This window comes from Podarcis raffonei, chromosome 11 (assembly GCF_027172205.1).
Source record: "Podarcis raffonei isolate rPodRaf1 chromosome 11, rPodRaf1.pri, whole genome shotgun sequence".
In the NCBI taxonomy this organism is placed as follows: domain Eukaryota; kingdom Metazoa; phylum Chordata; class Lepidosauria; order Squamata; family Lacertidae; genus Podarcis; species Podarcis raffonei.
This window is the reverse complement of record NC_070612.1, coordinates 35249951-35276421: the sequence shown is the minus strand read 5'-3', so window position 1 is coordinate 35276421 and position 26471 is coordinate 35249951. Positions and strand designations below refer to the sequence as shown.

At 42.3% G+C, this 26471-nt stretch overlaps 1 protein-coding gene across 3 annotated transcripts; it reads left to right on the top strand.

Moving 5' to 3' along the window:
• The first annotated feature begins 8630 nt into the window (after window positions 1–8630).
• On the top strand, window positions 8631–24013 carry ARRDC3 (arrestin domain containing 3). 3 transcript variants are annotated; one of them, XM_053409295.1, is made up of 8 exons: window positions 8631–8735; window positions 14520–14601; window positions 16794–16941; window positions 19415–19517; window positions 19879–20135; window positions 20240–20402; window positions 21066–21220; window positions 22650–24013. In XM_053409295.1, the coding sequence occupies exons 1-8, from the start codon at window positions 8690–8692 to the stop codon at window positions 22704–22706; spliced, it is 1011 nt and encodes a 336-aa protein (XP_053265270.1). In that variant the 5' UTR covers window positions 8631–8689; the 3' UTR covers window positions 22707–24013. The 3 variants fall into 3 exon arrangements, with proteins under 3 accessions (XP_053265270.1, XP_053265268.1, XP_053265269.1); XM_053409293.1 differs by lacking the exon at window positions 8631–8735 and adding an exon at window positions 8987–9546; XM_053409294.1 differs by lacking the exons at window positions 8631–8735; window positions 22650–24013 and adding an exon at window positions 8987–9546 and having other exon boundaries at window positions 21031–21219.
• The last annotated feature ends 2458 nt before the right edge of the window (window positions 24014–26471 follow it).

The following is a 26471-nucleotide window of genomic DNA, read 5'->3' as shown; positions in this document are numbered from 1 at the left end:
AGAGAAACTCTTTCCCCAGGGTACTTTGCTGCCTCTATTTTAGAGTATTTATTGAGAGGGGTTCTAAGAGGTGAGAGCTTAACAGAAGAGAACATCACAGTCAAGGGGCAAATTCATACCAGTTTGTGACTGTTCTTCTTGGCGGGTCTGTGAGCTTTTAAGACCCCTGGTGGAAATGCCCCCTGCTGCCCGGAAAGGGCTGTTTACCTTTAAAACATGAAGACGCTGGGTGGTTACCTATGCACTTCACACATTCATGCGCATACTTACAATTTGGCCCCTGGCACACACCCGTGTTATACTCCCAGCAAACCTCATGGTGAGGGACTTGCTTAGCTTCACATTTTCCAACTTTCCTTTTTCCACATAGGGACCCATATGCTCCATCCTGTAATTCTGGTCGCTCGGAACCCAGCAGGTGGTGGGCAGCAGGAAGCTTTTCTGAATCGTCCTCGGCATCAGAAGGCTTACTTCTTTTGCTCTTCTTGGCCGAATGCTTCTTCTTAGACTTCTTTCTCCCTTGCCCATCATTGGAGACTGGTGCTGTTCTGCAGCCGCTGGCACTTCCTGTTGCCCCTGCGTCTCATCATCCGATGATGTTTTGGAGCCTTCCGCAGTAAAGGCTGAGGTTGTGAATCCTGTAGAATAGGAGCCCCCTTCCGCAGTACTGGGAAAGTCTGGGGTATACTGAGAGGCAGAAAGGTTATAATTGCAAGCATGAGCCCTACCTCCCGAGGATCTGTCATTGGAAACCCAGGGACACGTAGACTGTAATTATGTGTGAGGATGCATAAATGGATTGCTACCCGAATGTGGAACCCTAAATAAGGAGGCCAAAGTGCAAGGGAGCTCCTCATTGCTGGACAGAAGAACTCACTATTAGGGAAGAGGCCGCAGTGACCATGGGCCTGAATTGTTGGCAAAAGGTTTCAAAAGCAGAGGAAACACTGACTAGGCCTGTGGGTTGCAGGGCACAGGAGGCTACCCTGACCCATCTTGGACACAGGACCCACTGTTGAATCACTGGCTGCTCTCAGCACTGCCGCGGTGGCCGCGGAGGTGCCGGGGCGATCCACAACGTTAGGTGGCATATCCGGGATGCATTCTTGGGTGAGCGCCAGAGGTGCTGCTGGCACCTGGTCTGCGGGCCTATATTGCCTATTAAATGTCTAAAACGCATTGAAAAAACTGTGCCAAAGCCTGTGGGTTACTAGGCACTACGAAGGCCTGAGGCCCCTCTTGGTTCCCTTGTGCCACCCCAGATATAGCAGCAATTTGCTGGTTCTCATGAGCAGACATAGTTTGATACCCTTAATTAGCCTGGTTCAGCAAAATCAATGCCAACTAGCTTGGATTATATGCGTGAAAAGCGATCAATATCACGGTAGTTCAGTATTGTCTGCACTGGTAAGTTTAAAGGACCCAAAGATGCCTAACTAATCCCCAACAGATTGTATTTAGCTGCAAACAATATCACCGTAGTTCAGTATTATCTGCACTGGATAGCAGTCCAAAATACCAGCCCACACCTCAAAGCAATGTATTTTGAGGAATACTGAGTTTATAATAAACAGAAGAGAACCTTTGATAATGTAAGCAGCTATGCAGCAAGCTAGAGGTAGAATTATAAATTGTAACGCAGCAATACACCAGTGAAAATGATAAATTGATTTATGCAACAAACCTAAGCCAAGCAAAGCTCCCAAGAGCCCTTAAGCACTATTATAAAAATCAACCAAATGAATTAAATTGCCAGATTAAATATATACTTATAAACCAACAGATGAAATACCAGAAAGAGATGAACGTAGAAGAGGCATGAGCTATTTACTTTAGATTCCCTATAAATCTGTATGCAAAGCTCGCAAGAGATTGCAGGCAAAGAAGCCCTTTAATAAATCAAATGATATCAAACCCGGATCTCTTTTTCCTTATAACTATGAATTGACTATACCAAATTATAAAACTTAATGCCTAGGCAGAGAGTAAATGACACAGCTCCACAGAGCACCGCAAGCTGAAAGAAATAATTTGAATTCCAATATACTGTGCACTAATGCTTCAATTTAATTTAAATGTAAGTATAAACAAAAGCAGTCAAATTAATTAGAGGATATTAATTCTAAGATCAGCCTAGCCAGAGACGCTGTAGCCAGCTCTATACAAGCTTATGCACCAAGAGGAGGCGCTCCCTGCAGCCCCTTGTGTGCTCTTATTTAAGCTAGGCTCTTTTAACAATTGCGCTATCATCCTTTGTTTATATTGCTTATGTTTATTTCCTTTGTTTATATTACTTTTGAATTTAAAACCAACGAGGAAGTGAGGGGCACTCGAAAAGGAGATAGCTCCCACGTGGTTTTGCCTCTCCTAAAATGGCTGCCGCCGCAAGGCCACGTGGGCAATCAAAATGGCCATAATGCGTTCCGGTTGCCTAGCGACAATGAACACGCGCGAAAACACTTAACGCTAGCCCTTTAACACTGAAAGATTCCTAATTATCCACCTGGTGGTTTTGTTTGTTTGTTTGTTTGTTTGTTTTCCGGTTGGGCTTAAAAGGGAGGGTTTGTAAAATTACTTCCCACGTGGAATGCCTATAGTAAAATGGCGGCCGCCCGGAAGGCCACGTGGGCGGATGAAATGGCGGCCGGGGCGCGCTGGTTGCCCGGCAACGGCACAGCTGCTTCCGACGCTTTCCAGGTCTAAACTTCCGCGCGAAAATAAAACAGCCTGCTCAGCAAAAGCCACTTACCCCTCAAGAATGCTGCTGAAATGTTTATTTAACAAGAAATTCTGCCCCTCACCCCGGCAGTAAAATGAAACACAACCGGCACAAAACGCAGCCCGCACCGCGCTCCCCTGCACAAACCCCTAGCTAAAACCTGAAGCCCCAACAGCAAAACCTGATTGGATGGGTGCACTGCGTCCTCCGAATGGCCGTGGAAATAACGAAGAGGAGCCAAACGTTCTTCCTTGAGCTCCTTGCAGAACAGGCAGTCAGCAGCCGAGGGCAGGCAACGGATCACCAGAAAAAGCTCCACCAAGCTGAATAAATTCCTCTGCAGGGGGCATGCAGCAGCAGGCACGGCAAATTCCTGAGGGCAGGGAACTTGCACCAAAACACACAGAGATCCCTGTAAAACTGTAGACGTGAAAGAGATGCTGGAAGGAAAGCACACAAACACACACACAGTGATTTTAGCTCAATTGCAGCTCAGGTGTTAAACTGCAGCAGCTGGAATGGAGCGCAAAGGGGAAACCCCCAGAAGGAGAAAAGCCCCAAATTGGTTTCAGCTCCAAAACTAGAGATAACAACTCCTGAAAATCAAGCAGTTTAGAAATCAAGCAACACCAGCAGCGAATGCTGGAAATTCTCAGTAAAAGAAAGGGAGCTTTTTCTGTGAAGCTACAGCATATTGCATGAGGTGCCCTGCCGCTAAGAACAAAGGCAACAAAGAAGCAAGGCAGGAAAGCTCCAGGCAAGGCAGATAAGATCTCGGACAAACAGGAACAGCTGATATGCTGGAAAGAAACGTGGGGGTGAGCCGGCGAAAAGAGGGTGAGCCCCCTCCGTGCCGGCCCTAAATAGGGTAGGCCATGCCCCCCCAGCCAGCCAGCTGATTGGCTGGCTAGGGGGGGCAGACCCGACTGGGATTCCCCTGCTCTCGCGGGGGCTGCGACCAGCCCCCGCTCATGTGGGGTGGGCGTGAAGCCCGCAACCCCACCTCCTGGGCAGGCCGGAAGTGGCTTTATGTAGGAAGGGTGAAAGTGCCCAGGAGTGAGGGGGCGGATTTAAGGCTGGGATGGCAGATGCAATTGAGTGGGGACTAAACTGAAATCGCTGAAGGCAGGGGTCCTATAGACAGAAAAGCTTATGCCCACGGTGCAGTGGCAATAGGGTGAGGTAGGGGGGAAAGTGCAGGAACTGCCCTCCTGAGAACTTTGGACTTTCCACAAAGATGTGTCACTTCAGTTTGGTGTCACTTCAGTTTCTTCAAGTAAAATTTGGGAGGCTGAGGCCACAGAGCTCAATAGCACGGTTCCCAGTTTCTCTGGTGCGAGTTTGGCTCCCAGAGAAGCTATACTCCTGGGAAACGCCCTTTGCCTCTCTCATGAGTGCCCAACAGTTAAGGAAGAAAGGAATAGAAGCTTTAAAAATGCTTACTTGCGTGCCCTGGCGCTTGCTCAAAATGGCACACAGAGTCCTTCTCTGCTCCACACCCGTTTTGAGTTGAAGCAGCAAGCTCAGCCCTGTGCTGCTCATCTGAGAGCTGAGTTTTGGCTGGGAAAGAAAGGCCTGGAAGTTCATAACGTGTATTGACATCCAATGAAGCTGCTGAAAGATTCGGGACAGATTTTTAAAAAGTATTTATTCATGCAGTACATAGTTAAACGCATAGGAAGCAGTGATGGCCACCAACCAGGATGGTTTTAAAAGAGGATTAGACAGAGTAGAAGTAGTATGCTTCTGAATAACAGACACTGGACACTGCAGTAAGGTGGAGTGCTCTTGTGCTCCTCAGGTCCTGCTTAAAAGTTCCCATAGGCATCTGACTGGCCACTGTGAAAACAGGATGTTGGACTAGATGGGCCATTGGCCTGATCCATCAGCCTCTTTTTATGTTCTTAGCATTCAAAGAACAGTTAAAAACATTATCTCAGTGATTTCAGGGTTGTCAGCCATCAAATGCCTGGGTAAATAGAAATGTTTTTTAATCCCCCCTGAAAGACAATTTATAAGAAGCACATAAATACACTATTACAACTTAAGAAGGCAGCTGTGCAACAAATGGTGCTTTTTCATTCCCCTTCTACACAAAAAAGTTCAAATGAACAATTTATTGGGTAATGCTGTATTTTCTATGAAGTCATATTCGTACGACCAAGGTGACCCAAACAGCTACCAGAACTTGTTAATGATAAATTTTAAGTAATATTTAACCTATAATATGGTCAGAAAGATTGAAAAAGATGTTTGGATGACTAAATATAGAAATTTTAAGTTTGCTGTTGCCATGTTCAGAACAGATTGGGGCAGCTGAGACTCGAAGAATGTGGCTTACCCAAGGCAATCTCAGAGAGTTTGTAGCATAGGTGAAATTTGAGTTAGGCACTTCCTGGCTCACAGCTTGATCTCTTAACCACTCCTCTCTAACCTAGTTACAGCAGGGGCAGAACCCACACCTTCTGAAGTTTCCATTTCTACTTAACTTTTAAAGGCTTAGCAACTCGTATTTAATTGAATCATAGCAAACATACTGGCACCACCAGCTAAGACCAGCTGACATCATTCACTATCTGTTGATTTTGCTGTAAAGAGCAGAAAGAAATAGGCAGAGAAATGATTCAAGATTGTTAAGCAAAACCTCACCAAGTTGAGGAAGGTGAACTGGGGCAATGATCTTAAGCCCAAGAGCAGAGATGGGATGTTTTCACATGCACCTTGGATTACATTTGTAGCTAACACAAATAGCAAAAAAAAAAATGTTTTGTACAGATGTACAGTACTATTTAAAATACAGTTTTGTAGGCTGAATCATATCCAGGTGAGGGCCATTTCATTCCAACAGGCCTTTAGGAACTGACTGTTTTTAATGAAAGGGCTGGCTTGTGATGTTTTTCTTGTTACTATCTTGGTTTTTAATTGATCATTTTATATCATTTTAATTCTGTTAGCGTCTAGATACTTTTTAATGATTCTCTTTTCTGTTTTATCTGTGTTTTTGTATTCTTATCTGTTAGCCACCTTGAGTTCTGGGCTGGGAAAAGGGCAGAATATACATTAATATAAGGACTATGATGATAATATAGGCAGCCTGTAATATAGCAAGAAATATCAAATGAATATTCCCTGTAATGCTCACATCACCAACATATAACAGTAAACAAGGCTTGTTTCTCTTAGCTATTTGTGATTTTTTATAAAAATGTATGCCTTACACAAATAGTTGAAAATAAATCTTACTTGTTGGGCTGGCAACATTTGAACAAGTAGTATTATTTACAAACTGCTCCAGACAGCATTTGCATGAAGTCCCCACACCCTCTCACCTTCATAGTCAAGGTGGAACTAACTGAATAACCAAGCAACTACCAGTAACTCCCAACTGTCAACTGCCTGTTTCCAACTGCCACCTTCTTTCCATTGAAATTGCATTAGAAATACAAAGTTTCTAAGATTGCAAAGCGACCAGAAAATAGGGGTGCTTCTGTTGTTATTCCTCCAGCACCCCCCCCCCCGCCGCTCCAATTTTGTTTTGCTTTCCTTCATTTTATTTTCACTTCACAGGGTAGGTTACTGCTTTTGTCCTCCCTGTCTCTGCCTCTGAATTAGTTTTAGGCTCCACACCCAGCCTCTGTCTAGCTATCAGAATTGTTTATTTCAGGACTAAGGCTGCAACATATGCACACTTACCTGAGCGTTAACTCCCATTTAATTAAATGGGGCTTGCTTCTAAGTAGATAACACAGGACTGTAGTTTGTTTCCTTTCCAGAGAAGCCATAGCAGATCAAAGTCATCTAGTTAGTCCTCCCTGGCTGCATAATACTCTTTCCCAGCATTATTATTCAGCAATGGAATTTCCAACAACAACAACCACAACCACAACTATTATTTTAATATTTATACCCTACCGATCTGGCTAGGTTTCCCCAGCCACTGTGGGCGGCTTACAGGATATCTAAAAACATTTTTTAAAAAATCAAGCATTAAAAACCTCCCAATACTGGGCTGCCTTCCTTTCTCTTCTAAAAGTTGTGTAATTCCTTATCTCCTTGACATCTGAAGGGAGGGCATTCCACAGGGAGGGCACCACTACCGAGAAGGCCCTCTGCCTGGTTCCAATAGGATCCTGAAAGCAAAGGGCTCTGGGTATAGACATAGTAATTCAATACAATATCAAAATCCATCTGTATTATTTGGAAACATTGTTGGGTTGAAATAAACGACAGACGAGTGGCAAGTGTCATGTGGGAGGCATCTCCCGAGCATGTCTCGGGGAGTCCCTTTTATTGAATATTAAGCATTGCCACATATGTGCTTGTTGCTGATTGGTTAACACAAATACAATACAAGGGTTGCATATAGACATTAATCATCAATAGATTAAAGGTTGGGAAAGGGAACACAGAATTGGACAGGCGTGGAAACCTCTTTATTAAACTATAACTAATGGCAAAACGTCCCATCAAAACATGAAAAAGAAAAAGAAAAGGAGGCAACACAGCTGAAAACCTATTAAAGTAGAGAAAAGGTCTGAAGCACTGAGAAGTATTATATGGTGAAATAGTATTAAATATATGCATGTACAAAATCAAAACAAACTTTCTAGGACATCCATTTAAAAAACCCCGTATGTATACTTTTCTGGGCACATAACATAAAATTTGGCACATGCTACAGGCACACAAGGTCTACCCATTCCAATGAAATGTGTCTATAGCTTGCAGTTCATTCACCACGTTCACCACAAGGTGGCACAGAAACACAAACAGAATCACTTGAGAGCACTGGAATTCCACCAGGTGTCAACCAAGCGAAAACAGGAATGACTTTTTGACCAAATACCGGTACTTCTCTGTAACTGAAGTCCTAAACTTTTGCAGTCTATTCATAAGCATGTTTACTCAGCAATGAGCACTACCGAGAGTTCAGTGAAACTTGCTTCCTGGCATGTATGCTTAGAACTGCAGCTCTAAAGTACTTGGTTACTTGTGAGTAACTTCCTCGTGAAATGCTGAGTTCAGCTCAAAGCCATGCTGCAATCTGAGCTGCAATTCTGAGACAAGAAGTTTCAGCAGAAATGCATATGCTCAAAATAAAATATGTGAACTATATTTATAAACTCAGGAAATGATGAGTTCATCTGGCCCTTAGAAGTACAATGAGAAGCAAATAATTTGAGAACAAAATGCCAGAACTTTTGAACAGCTAATATACTGTGATTACACCAAAAACCATGTACCTTTTGACTAAAAGCGTTGCTTGCAAAATACCTGAAGAGGCCAATGACAAGTAGGATTGTTCGTGAAAGCAGTGCTCTATTATCCCATTAATGGTTTGAAGGCTGTGATCCTGTACACACTTGCCAGGAATTAAATCTCATTTAACTCAAGAGGGCTTGTTTCTGAGCAGATGCATTTAACATAAACCAACCAAAGTGAATCCACCCTTGTTTTTCATGCAGCATATCTTTGTCAAACAAATTAATAAAATTGTATCAAATCAATTAACCTATAGCCAATACAGCATTTTTTTAAAAAAAGATGGCACAAGGCAGATAAATTCTAACAGCAGCAATGCAAAGCACAGACTATTGGGCTTTAATAGCATAGGTCTCAATAAGAAAACCACCTCGGGGGCTTTTAAGAATGCTGTCTTCATATAGAAAACCTGCTAATATTTGCAAGTGGGTTTTAGATGTCCAGGCCCTTAGCATATATTTCCAAGCGTATCTTCTTTTTCAAAAAATCTAGAACTAAATGCAATGCAAAGCAGACCAAGCTCCCCAACTGTGGAGATTTCTGCCTCTCTCGGGAAAGATGCTAATTCCGTCACTGCTCCCATTTAGTGTTATTCCTGGTATGCCGTGGTATTTTTTTTAAACAATAATTTCGCTTCTTTGTAATGCAGGTTGCCCTGCAGAGCCATTGCAAGACAGCTGCCCCCATCACTACCTAGCATGAAACGCTATGAGGTTTCTAAGCTGGGCTCGGCTGTTTGGAGGAGCTCTAACCGGTAAGCCCCCTTCTCCTCTGACCATTTCTTGTTTCCACAGCCTAGGAAAGCAATGCATTCCTCTTCTGACGGCCGTAAACTGCTGCTCTCGCTGCAAAGGCAGCTTTCATTGCACGCGAAAGGGAAGGCGGCTGCCTTGCACGCAGCCGAGCGCTCCGCTCTGCCTCTGTTACACCTACTGTATAAGGGGAGAAGCGCCGCGCCTGCGCGCTGGGGTTGTTTTTCACAAAGCTCCTTAAAGCGAGCAGGCAGCGGCCAGTCGCCTGTCTTTGTAAGGAGACCACAGAGCCGGAGAGCAGCTGTGCGCGGCGTCTCGCCTTGCCTACTTTTTAAGCAACCCCGATGAAGTGCTCGTAGGGAACACGCTGATCCTGCCCGCAGCCTTTTTCGCAGGGCAGAGGAGCTGATCAGTGTGTCAGGCTGAGATCGCATTTTTATATGAGATCTTGACTTTTTTCTCTCTTCCCCCTCCTTTTTTCTTACAGTATATTTTTATAGACTTTTGTTATATTGAAAAACAAAAAACTCAACATGGTGCTGGGGAAGGTGAAGAGTTTGACAATAAGCTTTGACTGTCTTAATGACAGCAACGTCCCCGTCTATTCTAGCGGGGATACAGTCTCAGGAAGGGTGAATTTAGAAGTGACTGGGGAAATTAGAGTCAAATCGCTTAAAATCCATGCAAGAGGACATGCAAAAGTACGCTGGACTGAATCTAGAAATGCTGGATCCAACACAGCCTACACACAGAATTACACTGAAGAAGTAGAATATTTTAACCATAAAGATATCTTAATTGGACACGAAAGAGGTAAGTCTGAATTTTTAACTGATTACTCTAAAATGACGGGTTGTTTTTGGGGGGGGTTTCTATCGGAAGGCAAATTTCTTTTGATCACTGCAGTCTGATCCCTAGCACGCTTACTCAGAAGTAAACCCCACTGAATGCAATGGAACTTGCTCTCCTGTAAGTGTTTAGGAGCACCGCGTCAGATGCATAGCTATTTAAAGCCATAGAATGTGTAAGGAAGCAAATAGGGTGACCCCCCCCCCAAGATCTCGGTGCATCTATAAAGTGGCTCCAGATAAGACTTTTCTTCAACTCTAGCCTGCTCTTTATGAGACCCTATCCACTTCATAATTAAAAAGAAATTGAATGTGGGGTGGGGGATTTTGCATCAACCTACCGAAACCTAAATGATCCCCAACAAATTGTTTTGCTAATGCCACCAGTTCGGGGTTTCGAGCTGGCGAGTGATGTCGCCTTCAGGATGGAGAATTGTTAGCAAGAGAAAGGGTTCCCTGCGGTTTATTTTGACACTTGCTTTCAGCACCCCACGTGTAGGTCCATGTTCCCTTTCCCTTAAGCTCGGAAAAGTTGGGAAATCAGCCTTGTTCTTTTAGAACGCTTCTGCCAACGAGTCATATGTAAAAGCTATGTTGGGGGTGGGTGGAGAACCCTCATGTAGGCGAATCCATTATTGAATTAGGGCATCATTTCGAAGTTGGGGACTTCTGCAGTCCATCCCATGGGCTGTGTCATTGCGAAGAATTCTACAATTTGAGAGCCACATTGATTTGGAAAACGAGGATCAGCCCCGTCGAGGGGTTAATTGGTCTTCGCATTGTTAATCTATTGTTCCAAATGGCATCAGTGTGCAAGTATAGGAGACTCTAAGGTTGTTTTTCTGAAGTTTCCACCCTTTGTTAGAAGCGGTTCAATCCTGTTTGGGACCAGTACTGAAGAGAAGGGAGGGGGTGCTCCTTCTCCTCACAGCAGATTGGTTCTACGCGTCAGGTGGTGGCGATGACTTAATTCCTAGCACAAGAAAATGTTAAAACTGGTTATGTAATTTTTCCTTGCGCTTTCTCTTATATGTATATATATATATATATACACACATATATATGCAGTAGATTTGCTGCGGACACGAGAATTTTGTAGAAGGCTCAGATCGAGTGTCTTGCTTTTGTTTTTTAATGCACTAGGAAGTTGCACAGTATATATTGCATTGCTTGCAAAGGATGGGCGGGTGAAACGTATTAATCAGGGAAGTGGAAGAATTTTATGCTATTTTAAGACTGCATACCCTTTAATTCAGCTGGTGTGCAAAAGTGCATAGCCTACCCCCGGCACTGGGAATCTTAAAATGCTGCTGCCCAGTAACAGATATGCAAAAGGGGCAAAAGCACCCAAGCCACGCATGCACAAATAACCAATGCAGCTTTTTAAGAGGATGGGCTGCAAGTGAAAGAAGAGACTCTTTTCACTGCCTTTTTCCAGAAAGCAGAACTGAGCTTGCACCTGTTAATGCCGTAGCTGCGTCCTAGGACCCCAACCACCAGTGAGTGTGTGTGCTTGTGTGTCTTTATAATGGCAGAAACCTAAGCTTTCAAGTACCTGAACCTAGGGGGAGGACCGTGGCTGAGCACGTTCATCCTTCTCCCCCGTGCCGCCCAAGGCAGCGAGTGGCCTGCTTGGCTGGTGAGCCCCGCGCCCTCTGCCCTCTCCCCTCTCGCGCCAGCACCAAGGCAAGCTGGCCGAGGGAGTTTCAATGACTTAGCCGCGGAAGGCAGAAACCCTGCTCAGCCTAGCGTGCTCGCGGAAGGAAGCCCCGCCCAGCACCCGCACCGTCATTGGCCCGCCGGGGTTTGTTAGCCTGTTGCTAAGGTAATGCCTGGCCTTGATTGGGAGGCGGGTGAGCCCGAGAGGGCGGGGGGAGGGAGGAGCGGCGAGAGGAGGCGGGGCTCTCGTTTCCGGATCTCGCCAGTGTCTTGCGAGGCGGGCGGCTGCGCGGATGGGCTTTCGGGTGCCTTGTCTTCTCGGTCGCGGGTTGTCGTCCTCTACGGGCTCCCCTTTGTCCCGCCGTAGCTGCTTTGTGTCCGGCCCTGGAGCGCTTGACTTAGCTGGCCGGCCCGTGTGGAAGTGCATACACGCGCCCTGCAGTGCAAGGGCCAGTTGCTGCAAGGGGCGCCTTTGCTCGCTCGCACCTGCTGTTGTTGCACCTCGCAAGACGGGCCCCGGGCTTCTCCAGTGCGTTTTGTGTGTTGGTTCTCCCCCACTCCCGCAATTAAGTTCAGACCCATTAAAACAATGGGGGGGGGTCCGCCCCCGGATTCTTTAGCGAGATCTTTCCTAGTCCTTCGGGTGCATAAAAGGGCGCATCGGATTGAGGGCCGACCTATCTGCAAGGCTCCTTGTTGCCACGTCTTAGTCGCGGATGCTTGGAAATGGGGGGGGGGGGTCTTGAACATGTGGATTCCATCAGCGCCGGGATGTGGATGTGCGCGCCGTCACGTACACCCAAAGTCTACTCTTGTCCACAAATCAACAGTAGCGAGGTCAAACCCAGTGAACATGGCCGAATATTTCGTGTGTGTGTGTAACAAGTTATGACATCAACAGCAAGCCTTGCTCAAATGCCATGCCAGTTGGGGTTGGGCCTCTAAATGCAGCCATTGGAAGCCTGCGGGAATTGGCAATCAATCTCTACACCCTACATGCATATATCTGCTGGAGAAATATAATGTTGGCTGGGTGCAGCCTTAAACCGCGCAGAACCGGGATTCCCCCCAAGAAACACAAGAACATAAAGATGCCCCTTACAGGGGAGCTAGATCGTTGGTCCACTTAGCTCGGTATCGCAGGCACTGGCGGGCAGCAGCCTTCCCCAGCGATTGAACGTGTGCAACCGTGTCTATGCAAAGCACGTGTTCTGCCAGTTCTACCCTGAATGTGCAGGTGCCCGGGTTAGCACCCGTGTCACCCAGAAAGGCTGCGGACCTAAAATGGGAGACGGATTCCTTATTCTAAAGATAATCATTCTCCCCCCCCCCAAAAAAAATTACAGAACTTCCCCCTACAGGGCAACGCAAGCAGCTTTCCTTTATTTCAGGCAAAGGTATATTTGCAAGGGGGGTGCGCGTGCCTTGGATCCCCACGTCCCGCTTAACTGCAGCCTTTGCGTTTAGCAGACCTAACAGTTCCCTGGATGCAGCTTTGCAGAAGCGAACCCCGTTTTCTCTCTCTCGCCCCCCCCTCAGCCCCCCATCTTTTGCATTTTGCTTTAATTGCGGCGAAGCGGCCGCTGCCTTTTGTCACGTTTCCACCGGTTAGCCGGAAAGGGCATTGCTGAGCCACGCCATGCCATGCCAAGCATCAGGGACCGGAAGCCGAAGAAGGGAAAGAAGCGGCTGTTCTTCTCTCCCTCTCCCTCCCTTCCCCCCCCCCTTCCATGACGCCTACAGCGAAGCAAGTTCGGTTGAGGGGTGCGGAGCCGCTGAGCAAATAGGCTGGCTCGGGAAGCGCAATGTATACTGTATGCATATGAGCGGCTGGCTGGCTGGGACTCTGCTCGCACCGGTTTAGGCCGGTCCTCTCCTGCTTGAGTCTAGTCTGTGATTGACAGCTCAGCACTTGTTTACCACAGCTCGGCTGCTGCTGCTGCTCTTCTTGCTGAGGCTGAAGGGAAACTGCTGAGCTGGCAGAAAGGGGGGAGGAAAGAAGGAAAAGGGGGAAATTTCTAAAAACAAAAACCCCAGTGGAAAAAAATTAACAGATATTTAAAAACCACGTACACTAACACGAATCACACGAAAGCTTTTCTTTCAGGAAAAACACACAATTATAATGACCCACCGTTTCTACATTCTGAAGACGCCGGGGAGTTTTAACTTGCATTTAGATTTAGTACATTTAGTGCGTTTTGCCTGTACGTAATGGCATTCTTAGTTCCTTTACGGTTCTCTCGGTATAATCTTTTGAGCCTGGAGGGTGTGGGCAGGCAAGCAAGCTGTCCTTTGTCATGCAATGACTTTTGTGCCCCCCCCCCTATGAATTTCAAGGGCACCAGTCAGAAGGCATGGCTAACTGATTTGCACCTTTAGATTCGGTGCTTGATCACCCTTTTCATATATTGCCACAAACCTTAACGATATAGTCTTAACCCGAATTTCCCTCTCCACGTCTTGAGAGATATGCAGCCCTTTTTCTAGTTTTGTGGGAATTTCAACCGAGCCCTCCTTGATATTTAAGGTATCCAGGAATTCGAAGGGCAAGGAAGGTCACCTTTAAAACGAACATTGCCTTCTCCTGCCTCTGTACTTCGTCTCCTCAGCTAGATTCAGTCCAAAAGCAGCTTTTGAGATATTTCCGATTAATGTGTGGTATTGTCGATGTCAATTTCTGACACTTTCAAGGTGTCCTTAAAAGGACGAAGAAAGTTTTATGTTTGAATGGGTTTCAGTAAAAACCCTTATTCTCAAAATGCCTTATTTGGAAATAATTATATTGACTTTGACCGGACAATAAGCTAAATACAGTACTTGGTATTAAATCAGTATTATTTTTAATATTGCTGTTAAGCATTCATCAGTAAGCAATAAAAAATGTAGCAGGCACATTGGTGATTAAATACAACCTTAACCTGCAAGGAGCTTGCAGCCTGAATTCAGACACAGGGGAAGATAATATAAGAAAAGTTAGCAGGGATGAATATTGCTGAAATAAAAGTAGCTGCTGAATTTAAATATATTCAAAGAATTGTTATTAATATAACAATTTGAAACTAAAATTCATATTGGGAATTAATCACAGACCAGTTACTGTAATAGAAAGCTATTCAGGTCAATGGAACAACAAAACTGAGGGTGATGTTTTCAGTTTTGCCCCTCCCCACTAATAATGCTTACACTGATTCCCCTCTGTGCAAATCCTGTATAATATATTAAGATATGTGTACAATATTTACAGGTGGAATAGCATATTGGGTTTTTCCCTCCTAGATGATGACAATTCTGAAGAAGGCCTCCACATCATTCATTCAGGACGGCACGAATATGCATTCAGCTTTGAGCTTCCACAGACGTAAGTATATGCGCTATTTGGGTTGTGTCAGAGACTGGCAAAGAGCATACTGGCAACAAATCAATAGTCCTAAAACTCATAGGTTGAGATGGGGCAGAGGGAAGAAAAAACCCTTTTCAATGGTCATGGAGATTGCACTAGAAAATGCTGCAAGGGCATTGTCCTGATCAACTATTAAGAGACTGCTTTAATTCCTAATAGGAAAATAATGGGGGAAAACTGGACCAACTATTGCCCTTTGGTCAGTAATCCCCTTTTAAATCCTGTTCCCCACCCAAGATACTCTATTTGCTCAGCTCATGACCTAGTTGGTTTGCTACAAATGGGATAAACGATTGATCACTGGTCCTTTTAGAGCTGCTGGCATGACTTCCACGTCAAATTAAGGGTGTACAGAACTGTATAGCTTGTTGTTTCAGTTGAACATGTTGAAACATAACAGCCAGGAAGACATAAATCAGAACAAAGCAGGATAAAATATGAGTGTTGAGGAAATGTTCAATGAAGGCAGTGGCTCGGCGTTTGTAAGATAGTGATTATATAAAGAAAGCTAGAATTAGAGGAATAGGAGATATAGGTCAAAGGAAGGCAATGACAAAGGAATTAGCATTAAAGTGTTTTAAAAATAGGAAATTAGGAGGAAAGTCTGAAAATGCATTGTAAGATTATGAGTTCAAATACTAGAAGAGAGGAGGAGGGGAGTGATATATATGCACATCAGTGGCTTAAACATTATGAGATTATAGATAGATAGATATACATAGAAAGTGACTGGAGGAAACCAGGAAGGATGGAAGGCTGAGAGAAGGAGATTTTCATAAAGGAAATTGGAATAATAACCATGTTTGTAAGCCTTGCAGCAAAACGATGCAGTCACTGCTTTCGTGTTGCATATTGAAAGCTCACGCAGAGCCTTCTTTTGAGTGTCTGCAGTTTTCTAACCTATGTGGCATTTGCAGGTTCTCAGTATCCTATGGGGTTCCTTTCCAAAGATGCAATGTGACAAAATTTAGTTACTCCAGTCTGAAGGCTACTTTTAAAAAGTACGTTTTTGGAGTATAATTAATGTACAAGGCAATAAATGTCTTAATTGATGAAACTTATAAGGGGAAAAGGATCTGTAGGAAATTCTCAGACAGAACTACTTGCGCAGGGCAACCTGTAGAAATGTGCCCTGCAAACTTAGATGAGAAAAGGTTAGCTGACCTCATTGTAGGTCGCAGAACTGGCATGAGAATAATGAGGAGACACCAAAGCCATCAACTCTAATAGTTGTGATTGTTTTTTAATGAGCCTGTTTCTTAGTAGCATAGATAAGAGTATATTAGCTGAAAATAATGTATAATTTTATCATTTTAATTCTGCTATTCTAGGTGCATTCTTAATACCAAGAAATTTAATGATGTCATTCTGGCTCTAACAGATTTCCTGTATGCTTCCATTAAAGTTTCAGAGTATACAGATGGATGCTGTTTTTCCCCTGGAAGTTCTGAAAAACAGCTTTTCAAATACAAGCATAAAGTGGTTAAATAAAATAATTTCGTATCTTCTCATGCCTGAGAACATACCTGTAACTATTAAGAAACAGCCAAGCACTACAGGAACTGAAGGAGCATCTCCTACATTCATTGACTCTGACCTTGAAAAACATATATGAACTGAAATACTTACTGACTTTAATACAGTAGAGGTTTGGGTCTTTCTGGAAGTCAACTATTTCAAAGCAGTTTGTTGGCCTCATTTAGCTACTGCCTGTATAACCTACTCCCTAGATTTAAAAAGTGATTCCTTGTGAGAATAAAGAAACATCACCTGGTCCCAAATGAGGTTAAGGTGGAACACTTGGATTTAAATTTGTTGTGCTCCAATTCAACTGGAGTAAGTTGTGTTTATCCAAGTACTTCAGCTTAACTGGGTTGTGGGTTGGATTAATGTTTCCTTGTAGCATTCTACAGTGCAATTTCTGTACAAATATGGTTGTATTCTGTATATCTGCTCAGCAATTAACCTTAACTACAGAGATATTTCTCCCAAACTAATTGAACATCAAAATCCTACAAATTATCCTTAATTAATTACATACTATGATGCATTAACAGTACAGTACAACTTATTATTACCCACTGTATACTTAAGCTAGACAACAACAGAAATAAAGACTCATTCAGCTTTGACCTTTGTGTCCTGAACAGACCACTTGCTACCTCATTTGAAGGCAGACATGGCAGTGTGCGCTATTGGGTGAAAGCAGAATTGCACAGGCCTTGGCTTCTACCAGTAAAATTAAAGAAGGAATTTACAGTCTTTGAACATATAGATATCAACACTCCTTCATTACTGGTAAGAATTGACAGAATTACTCATTCTTTGTTTTTGGCATAAAAAACAGCAACACATGGTCCATGAAATATCAAAACGTGTAACAATAATTGTTAAGTACAGTGAAATACTTTAAAGTATAAGACTATAATGACCCAGTAAGTGGTAACATTGTTATAATAATTTAATCAAGTATTTTTAAGCTGCTTGTTTTTAAAGTAATGTATTTTAACTGTTCTAATAAAAATTAACTGCTATATGGAACAGTTGTATTTCTGCAAGAAACTTCAGCTTGAGAATGTTGCAGCTTGATCAAGCAATGTAAAAAAAACCAAACCAATTGTACTGCCGTGCATTATTCATTATTCTACTACTGATAATTTACCTATCAAATGGGGAGAAATGATCATACTTCTGTATGTTATCATAAAATCTTATTTTGATAAATGTTTTGACATTTTAATAAGATTATTTCAATCTGACCTGAACTATTTTATTATCTCCTGGATTTTAATTAAATATGTGAAAATGGAACACGTAAAGAAAAGTCCATTGAAACAGGGTTCTTTTTGCTTATGGCTGAAAAGTCATTTTATCTGGGAGGACATAGGACTGTATCTAAAACCCACCAAAATCAACACGAATATTTCTATAGATTTTTGTGGGTTTGGACAAGGAATTGTTTTCATATGGGGTGGGGGAACAAGAATATAATTACCTTTGTGTACCTTCCTGTCAAGAAATGAATGTTGGTGTCCGAAATAAAGGGTGATGTGAGACATCACTTCATGCAATAAATGTTCAGAAGGCAACACTATTAAATGTTCTGAGAATTTCAGACTTAAGGCATGCATACCTGGAAGTAATTCATACTGAAATTGGGAAAGCTTTTGGAATTCGGGTATATGGCTTCAGTAAATTTGGGCTTATTACAATAGGTTTTAAAAAACGGTCATTCTAAACACATATACTTAGAATGTCTATCTGGCTTATATTCTAAGATCATGAACCAAAATTTACTTATTTGAAAGTAAGCTTCATTTCATACAGTAAGTTCATTTATAGATATTTGGTAAGCATTACAACCATTTAGCATGCCTGCATGCATGTTTGAGTGGAAGGAAGTCTCAATTAACTGAGTTAAGTGAAGCTTATTTCCAGGTGTGCATAAAATCTGGCTTTAAGTTCATTTAGACTTTGAGCCTTAGCAAATGTGTTGATGGATACTTAAAATACTTGGGGCACCTGTCCATAACATAAATGCATAGAGTGCCTCTGGGCATATTAAGATGTCAAGGGGCTGGGGGAATCTTATCATCACTGCACTTTGCAGTGTACTCAGCCACCCTGTCTTAAAAGTGGTTTCTAAAAATATGTATTTTAAAAGGTGAGGTGGGGGAGAACGAAACAGTGCAAAAGACCTGGTGCTTACCTCTGGGCCTAAACCTGAGGTTTAAGAACAAGAACTTGAGAGCATAATTACATTGTGGATCTGGCTTTAAGATGCAGTCTGCTGCATTTTTTTCATATTTAGATTGCACTCTGAAGTATATTTACTTGGCAGCAAATCTCACTTAAACCAGTGTCCAAATAAGCATGGTTATGACCATCCCTATTATATTCATCAGGATTAATGTAGAAACCTATGAAGCTGCCGTATACCAAAGCAGTACATTAGTCCAAGTATTGTCTATACTGGGGGTGGGGAACCTCCAGATATTGTTGAACTTTAGCCCCAGCCAGCATGACCCAACAATCAGGGTTGATGGGAGTTGTAGTTGAACATCATCTGAAGGGCCACTCACTGGTCTGTGGACTGCAGCTCCCCAACCAAGGTTTCAGACAGACATTTCCCCCCCCAGTCCTACTTGAATATATCTGGCATTAAGACTTTTAATGTATATTACATACTCTACCATTAAACTTAGCTGGTACACTTAGTCTTAAGTGCAAGTATACTGATTTAAGGAGTGAGAAAATGGATAGGTGTTTTTTCTTTTTTGTATTTGCCTATGAACCCATTTCCAACAATGTTGGAAGCAGATTTAATGGAAGCTCGCCTACTTTACCCACACACTTAGTTTGCTCATGTAATGGGTAAGGGAGACAAGGAATCATTGTTCTGTGACATTTGGACACTTCCAGACATTAGCTTTCTTCTGCAGTTGTAATGATAACAGGCACATTGACATGATAGCCAGACAGGTGTCAATTCTGCCCAAAATTGTGTTGATCATTGCTCGTCCAGATGCACTAGCAAAATCAGCATGGGAGGGAACAGCAACCTTTGTGCAAAAACTGCAAATATACGTTCAAACGCTCATGATAACAGATACCACTTTAATGGGGTATTCTCTGTTTCATATCTGGGTTTGTAGTTACCTTTGCTGAAAAGCTGCTGTCTGGAAGCAACCATGCGAATATACAGAGCTGTATTATTTCCACTGAGCTAAAAATGTAAATGTTTAATATCTTCATTCTGTTTTTCTTTCAGTCACCCCAAGCAGGCACAAAAGAAAAGACTCTCTGTTGCTGGTTTTGTACCTCAGGCCCAATATCCTTAAGTGCCAAAATCGAAAGGAAGGGCTATACCCCAGGTATGTAACATGAGTTCTTTTTCAAATGGGTGGATGTGGCTTTCTGAGTGGGCTTCCTGGATTCAGCAAAACAGAATGTCCTACCAACTGATGCATACATTAGTTTTGCATCTTTACTGTCTAGGGGTGTAATTCAGATCATTTGCAACCAGTTTGTTTTCCCATTTATTTGAATGGGATGGAGGTTGTACATGCTCCCATAATCTTGTTGGGGTTAATCCTAGAACTCTTCCCATTGAACTGTTGCATGTTCTTAACATTGCTAGACTAAGCAAGAATAGTATTACCAGCTGTAATGTTTGAATTTTAAGTTGAGTTGTCTTCCTTTCATCTAATGTATCTGTTCTCTGTTTCATTGAAGGTGAATCAATTCAGATCTTCGCAGAGATTGAGAACTGTTCCTCCCGGATGGTGGTGCCAAAAGCTGCCATTTATCAAACACAGGCATTCTATGCGAAAGGGAAAATGAAGGAAGTAAAGCAGCTTGTTGCCAACTTGCGTGGGGAATCCCTGTCATCGGGGAAGACAGAAACCTGGAATGGCAAGCAGTTAAAAATTCCACCCGTCTCTCCCTCTATCCTTGATTGCAGTATAATCCGCGTGGAATATTCTCTAATGGTAGGAACTTAATGTAACCTTTAGATATTCAATGCTCTAATACAAATATTCAGGGTGGATGTATAGTTTCAGCTTTTCATAAATTTGTGTTGCTTATCTTCTAGGTATACGTGGATATTCCAGGTGCAATGGACTTATTTCTTAATTTACCACTTGTCATTGGTACTATCCCTTTACACCCGTTTGGCAGCAGAACTTCAAGTGTGAGCAGCCAGTGTAGCATGAACATGAATTGGCTTGGTCTGACACTGCCTGAAAGACCAGAAGGTAATTTGACCACATAGATTCTATATTGTTTGTTTGTGTATTCTTACATGAGCACTTTATTCTCTTAGTATCTTATTAATACAAACTTTGATAATCCTGTTGCACGCTGGTGGAATTATCTGCTAGGAATCACCATGGTATCATTCTGACAGCAGGAAACTCAGGCCTGTTCTCCCCTGTAAAAAATTTTTTAGGGCTGAGCTACCATAACGTCTGTTGAATTGTACTAATTTAGAAGAGGCTTACAATCAACAGATATGAAAGATATCAACACTGTGCCTTTTCTTGGCCTTCTTGATCTGTAGTCTCCAAGGCTTCTTGTAGATAAAAGCTTAATTCCTTGAATTATGTTATCACTTCTTGGTATTTCTCACCTAACATTCAAGAGGTGACAATGTCTCGCTAGCTTCCTCCTCTGAGATTGCACAAAAACAGTTTGAGCATGCATGTAGTTTCCTGTGCATGATGGTAAACCTTCTTTAGCATTCAGTCATAAGTTTACCAAAACTGTCCAATAAAATTAGAGCAAACAGACCAGCTGTTGAGCCTTTCTTATATCTACCTTGTGCAAATCACAATAACTAAAGTTTAATATATTTGTCATGTTATATATCTTGACATGCATAAGAACATTGTTCGAACTGCGTGTACTTTTGCCTTCAGCACCTCCTAGCTATGCAGAAGTGGTCACAGAAGAGCAGAGACAGTCCAGCCTAGCACCTGTAGCTGCTTGCGATGACTTTGAAAGAGCACTTCAAGGACCATTATTCGCCTATATCCAGGAGTTCCGATTTCTGCCTCCTCCACTCTATTCTGAGGTAAGATTACAAGTACACAGCGAAATCTGCATTCCATTTTAAAATAAGACTATTTTTGCATGTGCTATTCTTCCTAGAAAACCCCCCAAGATCATGCAATCTATACTTCATCCTAGGTGGTCTTACTCTGACTAGGCAGTTACTTATGTCTGAAGAGGCGAGGGGACAAGTAGTCCTCCTCACCAGCCCCAGTTGCTGTGCTTAACCTTCCCAGAGGCGGCTGCTGCTGCTGCTACTTCTCATGGGCAGGAAGAGCGAGCTTGTCTGCTCCGCTCTCTGGCCCACAGGAGCACCAGGGTGGCGGCGGAGGGAAGATGAGCAGCATGAAAGGGCTGGCTCCAGAGAGGGGCTGCTTAAAATGGCACTCAGCCAGCTCAGCCCAGCCCCCTTCCTCCTCTAGGGAGGAGGTGCCACCGCAGTGGGGGGGGATAGAATGGTGCAGGGGGGGAAATGGCGCAGCCCAAACCAACAGAATCCCCGCACCAATCCACAGACAGTCCGCAGGCCGGATCCTGAAGACAATTGGGCCTGATCCAGCCCGCAAACCTTTGCCAACCCCTGCTCAAGACTCAGCTGTTGTGATTTTAATTAGTAGGACTCTGTCATAATAATAGAAAAGTAATGCTTGTTTAAGGACTTGACCATTATGTAGCAGCTTATGATGATGTGTACAGTTTTTTAAAAAACTAGTTCAGTTTCCAACTCTGCCCAGTTCGTTGTTTGTTACAACTTGCTCATCCAGTATAAATATATGTGAACCAATGTGTTACATACAAAAACAGATACATGAAATGTACCTACACTTCAGCCGATTCATTCCTCTTTTTAAAATTATGTTGCTTTAAATACAAGCTACCAAGTTGATTTTGTAATTAACTGCTTTAAATGTTTTCCTCAACTGAAGGATGACTGTGCTATTCAGCACTGGCACTGTGTTCAGTGTGGAAAGTGTGGATAGGATTGCAACATTAGCAGTCATGTCAATTATAGCTGTGTGTGGCTGTAACTTGAGCACAGAGTGGTGTGCATCTGTTTTAGTTATGGTGGACTCCCATATAGCATTCTGTGGCTTGAAGTTCTCTGGATTGGCATATTCAATGATTGCCAGTAAGAAGGCTCCTGATAAAATAAGACACTTGAGTTGACAACTTGTTTTCTCATTCCTCTTCTGAACAGCCTTCCAGGCTATTTCATACATTGTAAATGAGAAAGATGCATTAACTGAAAACAACATAGTGCCCTCTAAAAATGGATGCCAAACCAAAATAAATGTGCAAAATAGCATGGAAATTCTAAATGTTTTCAAATAAAATTATCATTTTTAGCATTTTTCATGATTAAGGCTCCTTTGTTCTAGAAAGGTGGTGTTGCTGTTTTTGTTTTGAAAAGCAACGGCAAAGCATTAACTTTTTTTCTCTCCTTTGCTCAGATTGATCCAAACCCAGATCAGCCCTCAGATGACAGGCCATCCTGCCCCTCGCGCTGAAGGAATGCCTCATAAGAAGAGTTGACTTGGGTCTGAGATGTATTTTCGCCGTGTTGCGGATAAAGCTGTCCTACGGAGACAACACATTAAAAGGAAGTTCTTGCATAAAAGAAAAGGTGAAATACTGAAACAACCTGTGATTATGCTTTTGAAGCCTACAGCAAACATCATAGGACTGCTCATCATGCTTGAAGATCTGAGCTTTTCCTCCCTGTTGTATACTGGCACATACTAAGAGCAGCCTTAATAGCCTACACTCATGTGTCAAAACACTCACCGTGTTGCAAGAGGGACGACATCCTCTTTTGATTTGAAAATTTGCACATGCTCAATGCTTACGTTGTGCGGTTCAGTGTCACTACAGCTTTTTCTCATTTATGTTAGACTGTTGTTACCCCCTTCTTAACTTGTTTGTGGTCCGCACAACAAGGAGCAAAAGAAAGCTTTGAAAACTTTACGATGACAAATGCACTGACTTTTTTTATTTAGAAAAACAAACAATATAATCTGGACTTTTCCTGCATATGCACATGCTCAGAATTGTCCTAATAAGACTGATCCATGTATCACTTCTTCAGCTTGGATCCTGCTGTGGATTTATTATAAACATCAATGCCTTCAAGCCAATCCTTGCTGTATGTTTTGCAGCCTACTGTAGTAGATAAGCAACAGATATGCGGGGGGGAAATAACCGAAGAAAACCAATAGGAGTCTTCGTCAAGATTGTATACCTTCTTGATTCCTTTTAAGAATTTGTTGCCTTTCTACTATTACCGCAAAGAAGAATTTTGTTACAGACTGCCTAAAAATCACTTAATCTCAGGTGAACTCATCACTTGCCAAAACGTTGAAATGCTATTTGTGTTTTATGTTGCACTGTTGAATTTTTTTTCCCTTCCTGTTTTCGTTACTTTTTTGTTTGGTTTGGAAAGGGGGACTTGGAAAAGGGACATACACAAAGGAGCTCATCCTCATTTCTTATTATCTTTCCAAAACATGAGACATGATGAAGAAGGGCTTGGTCAAGTTACGGTGTGGTTTTTTTAAGATGAGCCACATCAGTTAGCACCCAACATTTGTCAGCCAAGAGTTACTGGAGAAAAGTTGTGTAGAATTCATATCGTGCTTCACATAGGAGTTTATCGACCAGTGAGATGGGATGGGGAAAATGAATTTATTTTTATACGTAGTTATCCCATGACCACAAACTTGTGTAAAATACTTGTACTGAACTTTTAGTTGGGATGAGAGGGAGTCTTTTCTCAAATGAATGGTGTATTTTAAAGGATAGAAAGGGGATCCTTTTGGACTGCCACTCTCTCCAAGAGTGAAGAATTATACTAGTAAAATTAGTAACTAGAATTGCTTTGACTGCATAATTCAGAGTGATGTTCAGCGCAGATTACAAAGAATAAACTGGTGGATGATGGGTGTGAGAGGCTCTTGACACAAATGCTAGTATTTCAGCATTAAAGATATACTTTGACACACAACTGTCCTCTTCAGGAACAAACTCACGACTGATTATTATTATTTTTACCAAAAGCAGCCTTCCTGATGTTGAGATTTACAGTAGTGTGGCTCCTGCATTAAGGCTCCATGCCTTATAACCATTGTTAAAGCTTCATAGCATAACAAACAGGACAGGCTTTTCCATAAGTGGCCTTTCAGAAAACATGGACAACAATTCATGTTTGAACAATAACAGGGTGAAAAAAAAACCCTAGTATAAAATGAGTCACGTTTTAAGTGATTCACTTAAAAGAGTTTGGCCTTCAGCAAGCAAACTTCATATACTGGGTAATAAGGAAACTGAGTGATGGAACTTTTTTTAACAATCGTGCTAAGCAATTTTGTGAATGTCCCTCTTCTACACACAATTTTGAGAATATTTTTAATGGGATAGTGACATAAAAGGGCATTTGGTGGTTTTCTTCTTCCTTTTTCCTTTGCTGTTTCAACCAACTAGGGAACAATTGCTGTTATGCATAGCATTACATTTATCACAGTATGATGGAAATTTCCATATGAAGCAGGATTGACCAATATTGTAGTAATTGGCATTGCATCACATTAATTTTGTGATCAGGTTTAAAGTTGTGAACACTATTAAATAAAAATTGTTTTTACAGAAAACAACAACACATGTGGCATTACTGTTATTTTGATTTCATAAGATATTGGTCAATTTCTGGACATTGTAAAATATGAGGTTCTGAGCTGTAGTCCAGTCTTCAAAATCTCCCCAATTTTTTAAAAAAAAATTGGGGGGAAATAAAATCCAAAATGTTAGAAAAACAAGTGCAATATTTAATGTTTGCTTTATAGATTATATTCAATGGCTGTTTGTATTATATATTTTTTTCTTTTCTTTTTCTTTTTGTTTGGTGCTGAATATGTCCTTGTAGACTCTTGTTTCAAGACAACAATATGTGGAAAAGAACTTAATTTTTCCTATTGCTCTTCCTTGTGGATAATAAACCTTTTTTTAAAAAAAACAACAACACACCAGTACCTTTTAATTTAGCGATTTTATATGGAGAAACAAAAAGCAATTGTTTGTCATACTTGCATGTGTTTGATGAAGACCACTGCAGGTGCAGCAATTGCATGCACAATGTTCACTGTAGGGTATTCAATAACCCTGTGTCCATTCATTCATCCAAGTGAATAGGCATCACACCAGACTGTGATTGTGAATGGTAGGTGTGTGCACAACCTCAGTTAAGCCATCTTGGAACAGGAATGAATTGTTGGTGTGGAGAGATGGGCTAGACTGTAGAAGGCATGTACAGGCCATTTCCCATAATGTTCTGATACTATGTTTATGTACACAGACTGGGAGGAGTCTTCCTTGTGCCCTATAACAAACTCTCCGTGTGTAGTAATTGCACCCATGCTGTAGGGGGTGGGGAGGGTGTGCTAAGGCAAATGGAGCAACTTCCTCCCTCACTGAAGATTGTAGCAAAACTATTTATTGAAGTAAAGGATAACTCTGTAGAGTATGAGACTTTTAATCTCAGGTTCATGGGTTTGAGCCCCATGTTGGTCAAAAAGATTCATGCATTGCAGGGGCTTGGACTAAATGACCCTTGAGGTCCCGTCCAGCTCTGATTCTGTGATTCTAAGTTTATGCAATCATTGCACATGATTTCTTCAAATTTCAGGTTAAAAATTAAAAAGATCTCACAAGAAAATTTGGCGTATGTTTCTAACATGGTTGCAAGGGGACGGCACAAATTCCCATACTTATTTTATAAATGTGACAGTTGCCAAACTAGTGAGCTCTGTGGGGCATATAAAATTAATTTGCAGAGTAATGAGCATCTTTTAAAATACTAGGAGAATGAAATGCTCTAATAACTAGCAGAAAGTTACACTTACAGAACCACCAACCCACCCGATCACTCTCTGCTGCTTCTCCTGTCTCCATTGTTACTCCCTGATGCAGGCCTACCTGGGACAACAAAAGCCAACTTTATATTTTGGAATTCCTAGCTCATAGCTTCCAAGTTTCCCTAATTTCCAAGGACAGTCCCGGACAGTCCCTCCGGGTTTCCGATTTCATCCTGGGATGTTCCAGTTTTCCTTTTTTCCTCCCCTTCTCTCGAAGAACAATTAGGTGTTGGAGAGATCAGGACACACACACCCCATCCTTTTATGAAACTGGAGCCTTTGTTGTGTGTGTGTAAGTGCAAAAATGGAGTCTTGTTTATACTAAAAAAAGCCTGCAACAAATGAAGGAAATGGTGAAGCTGGCATACA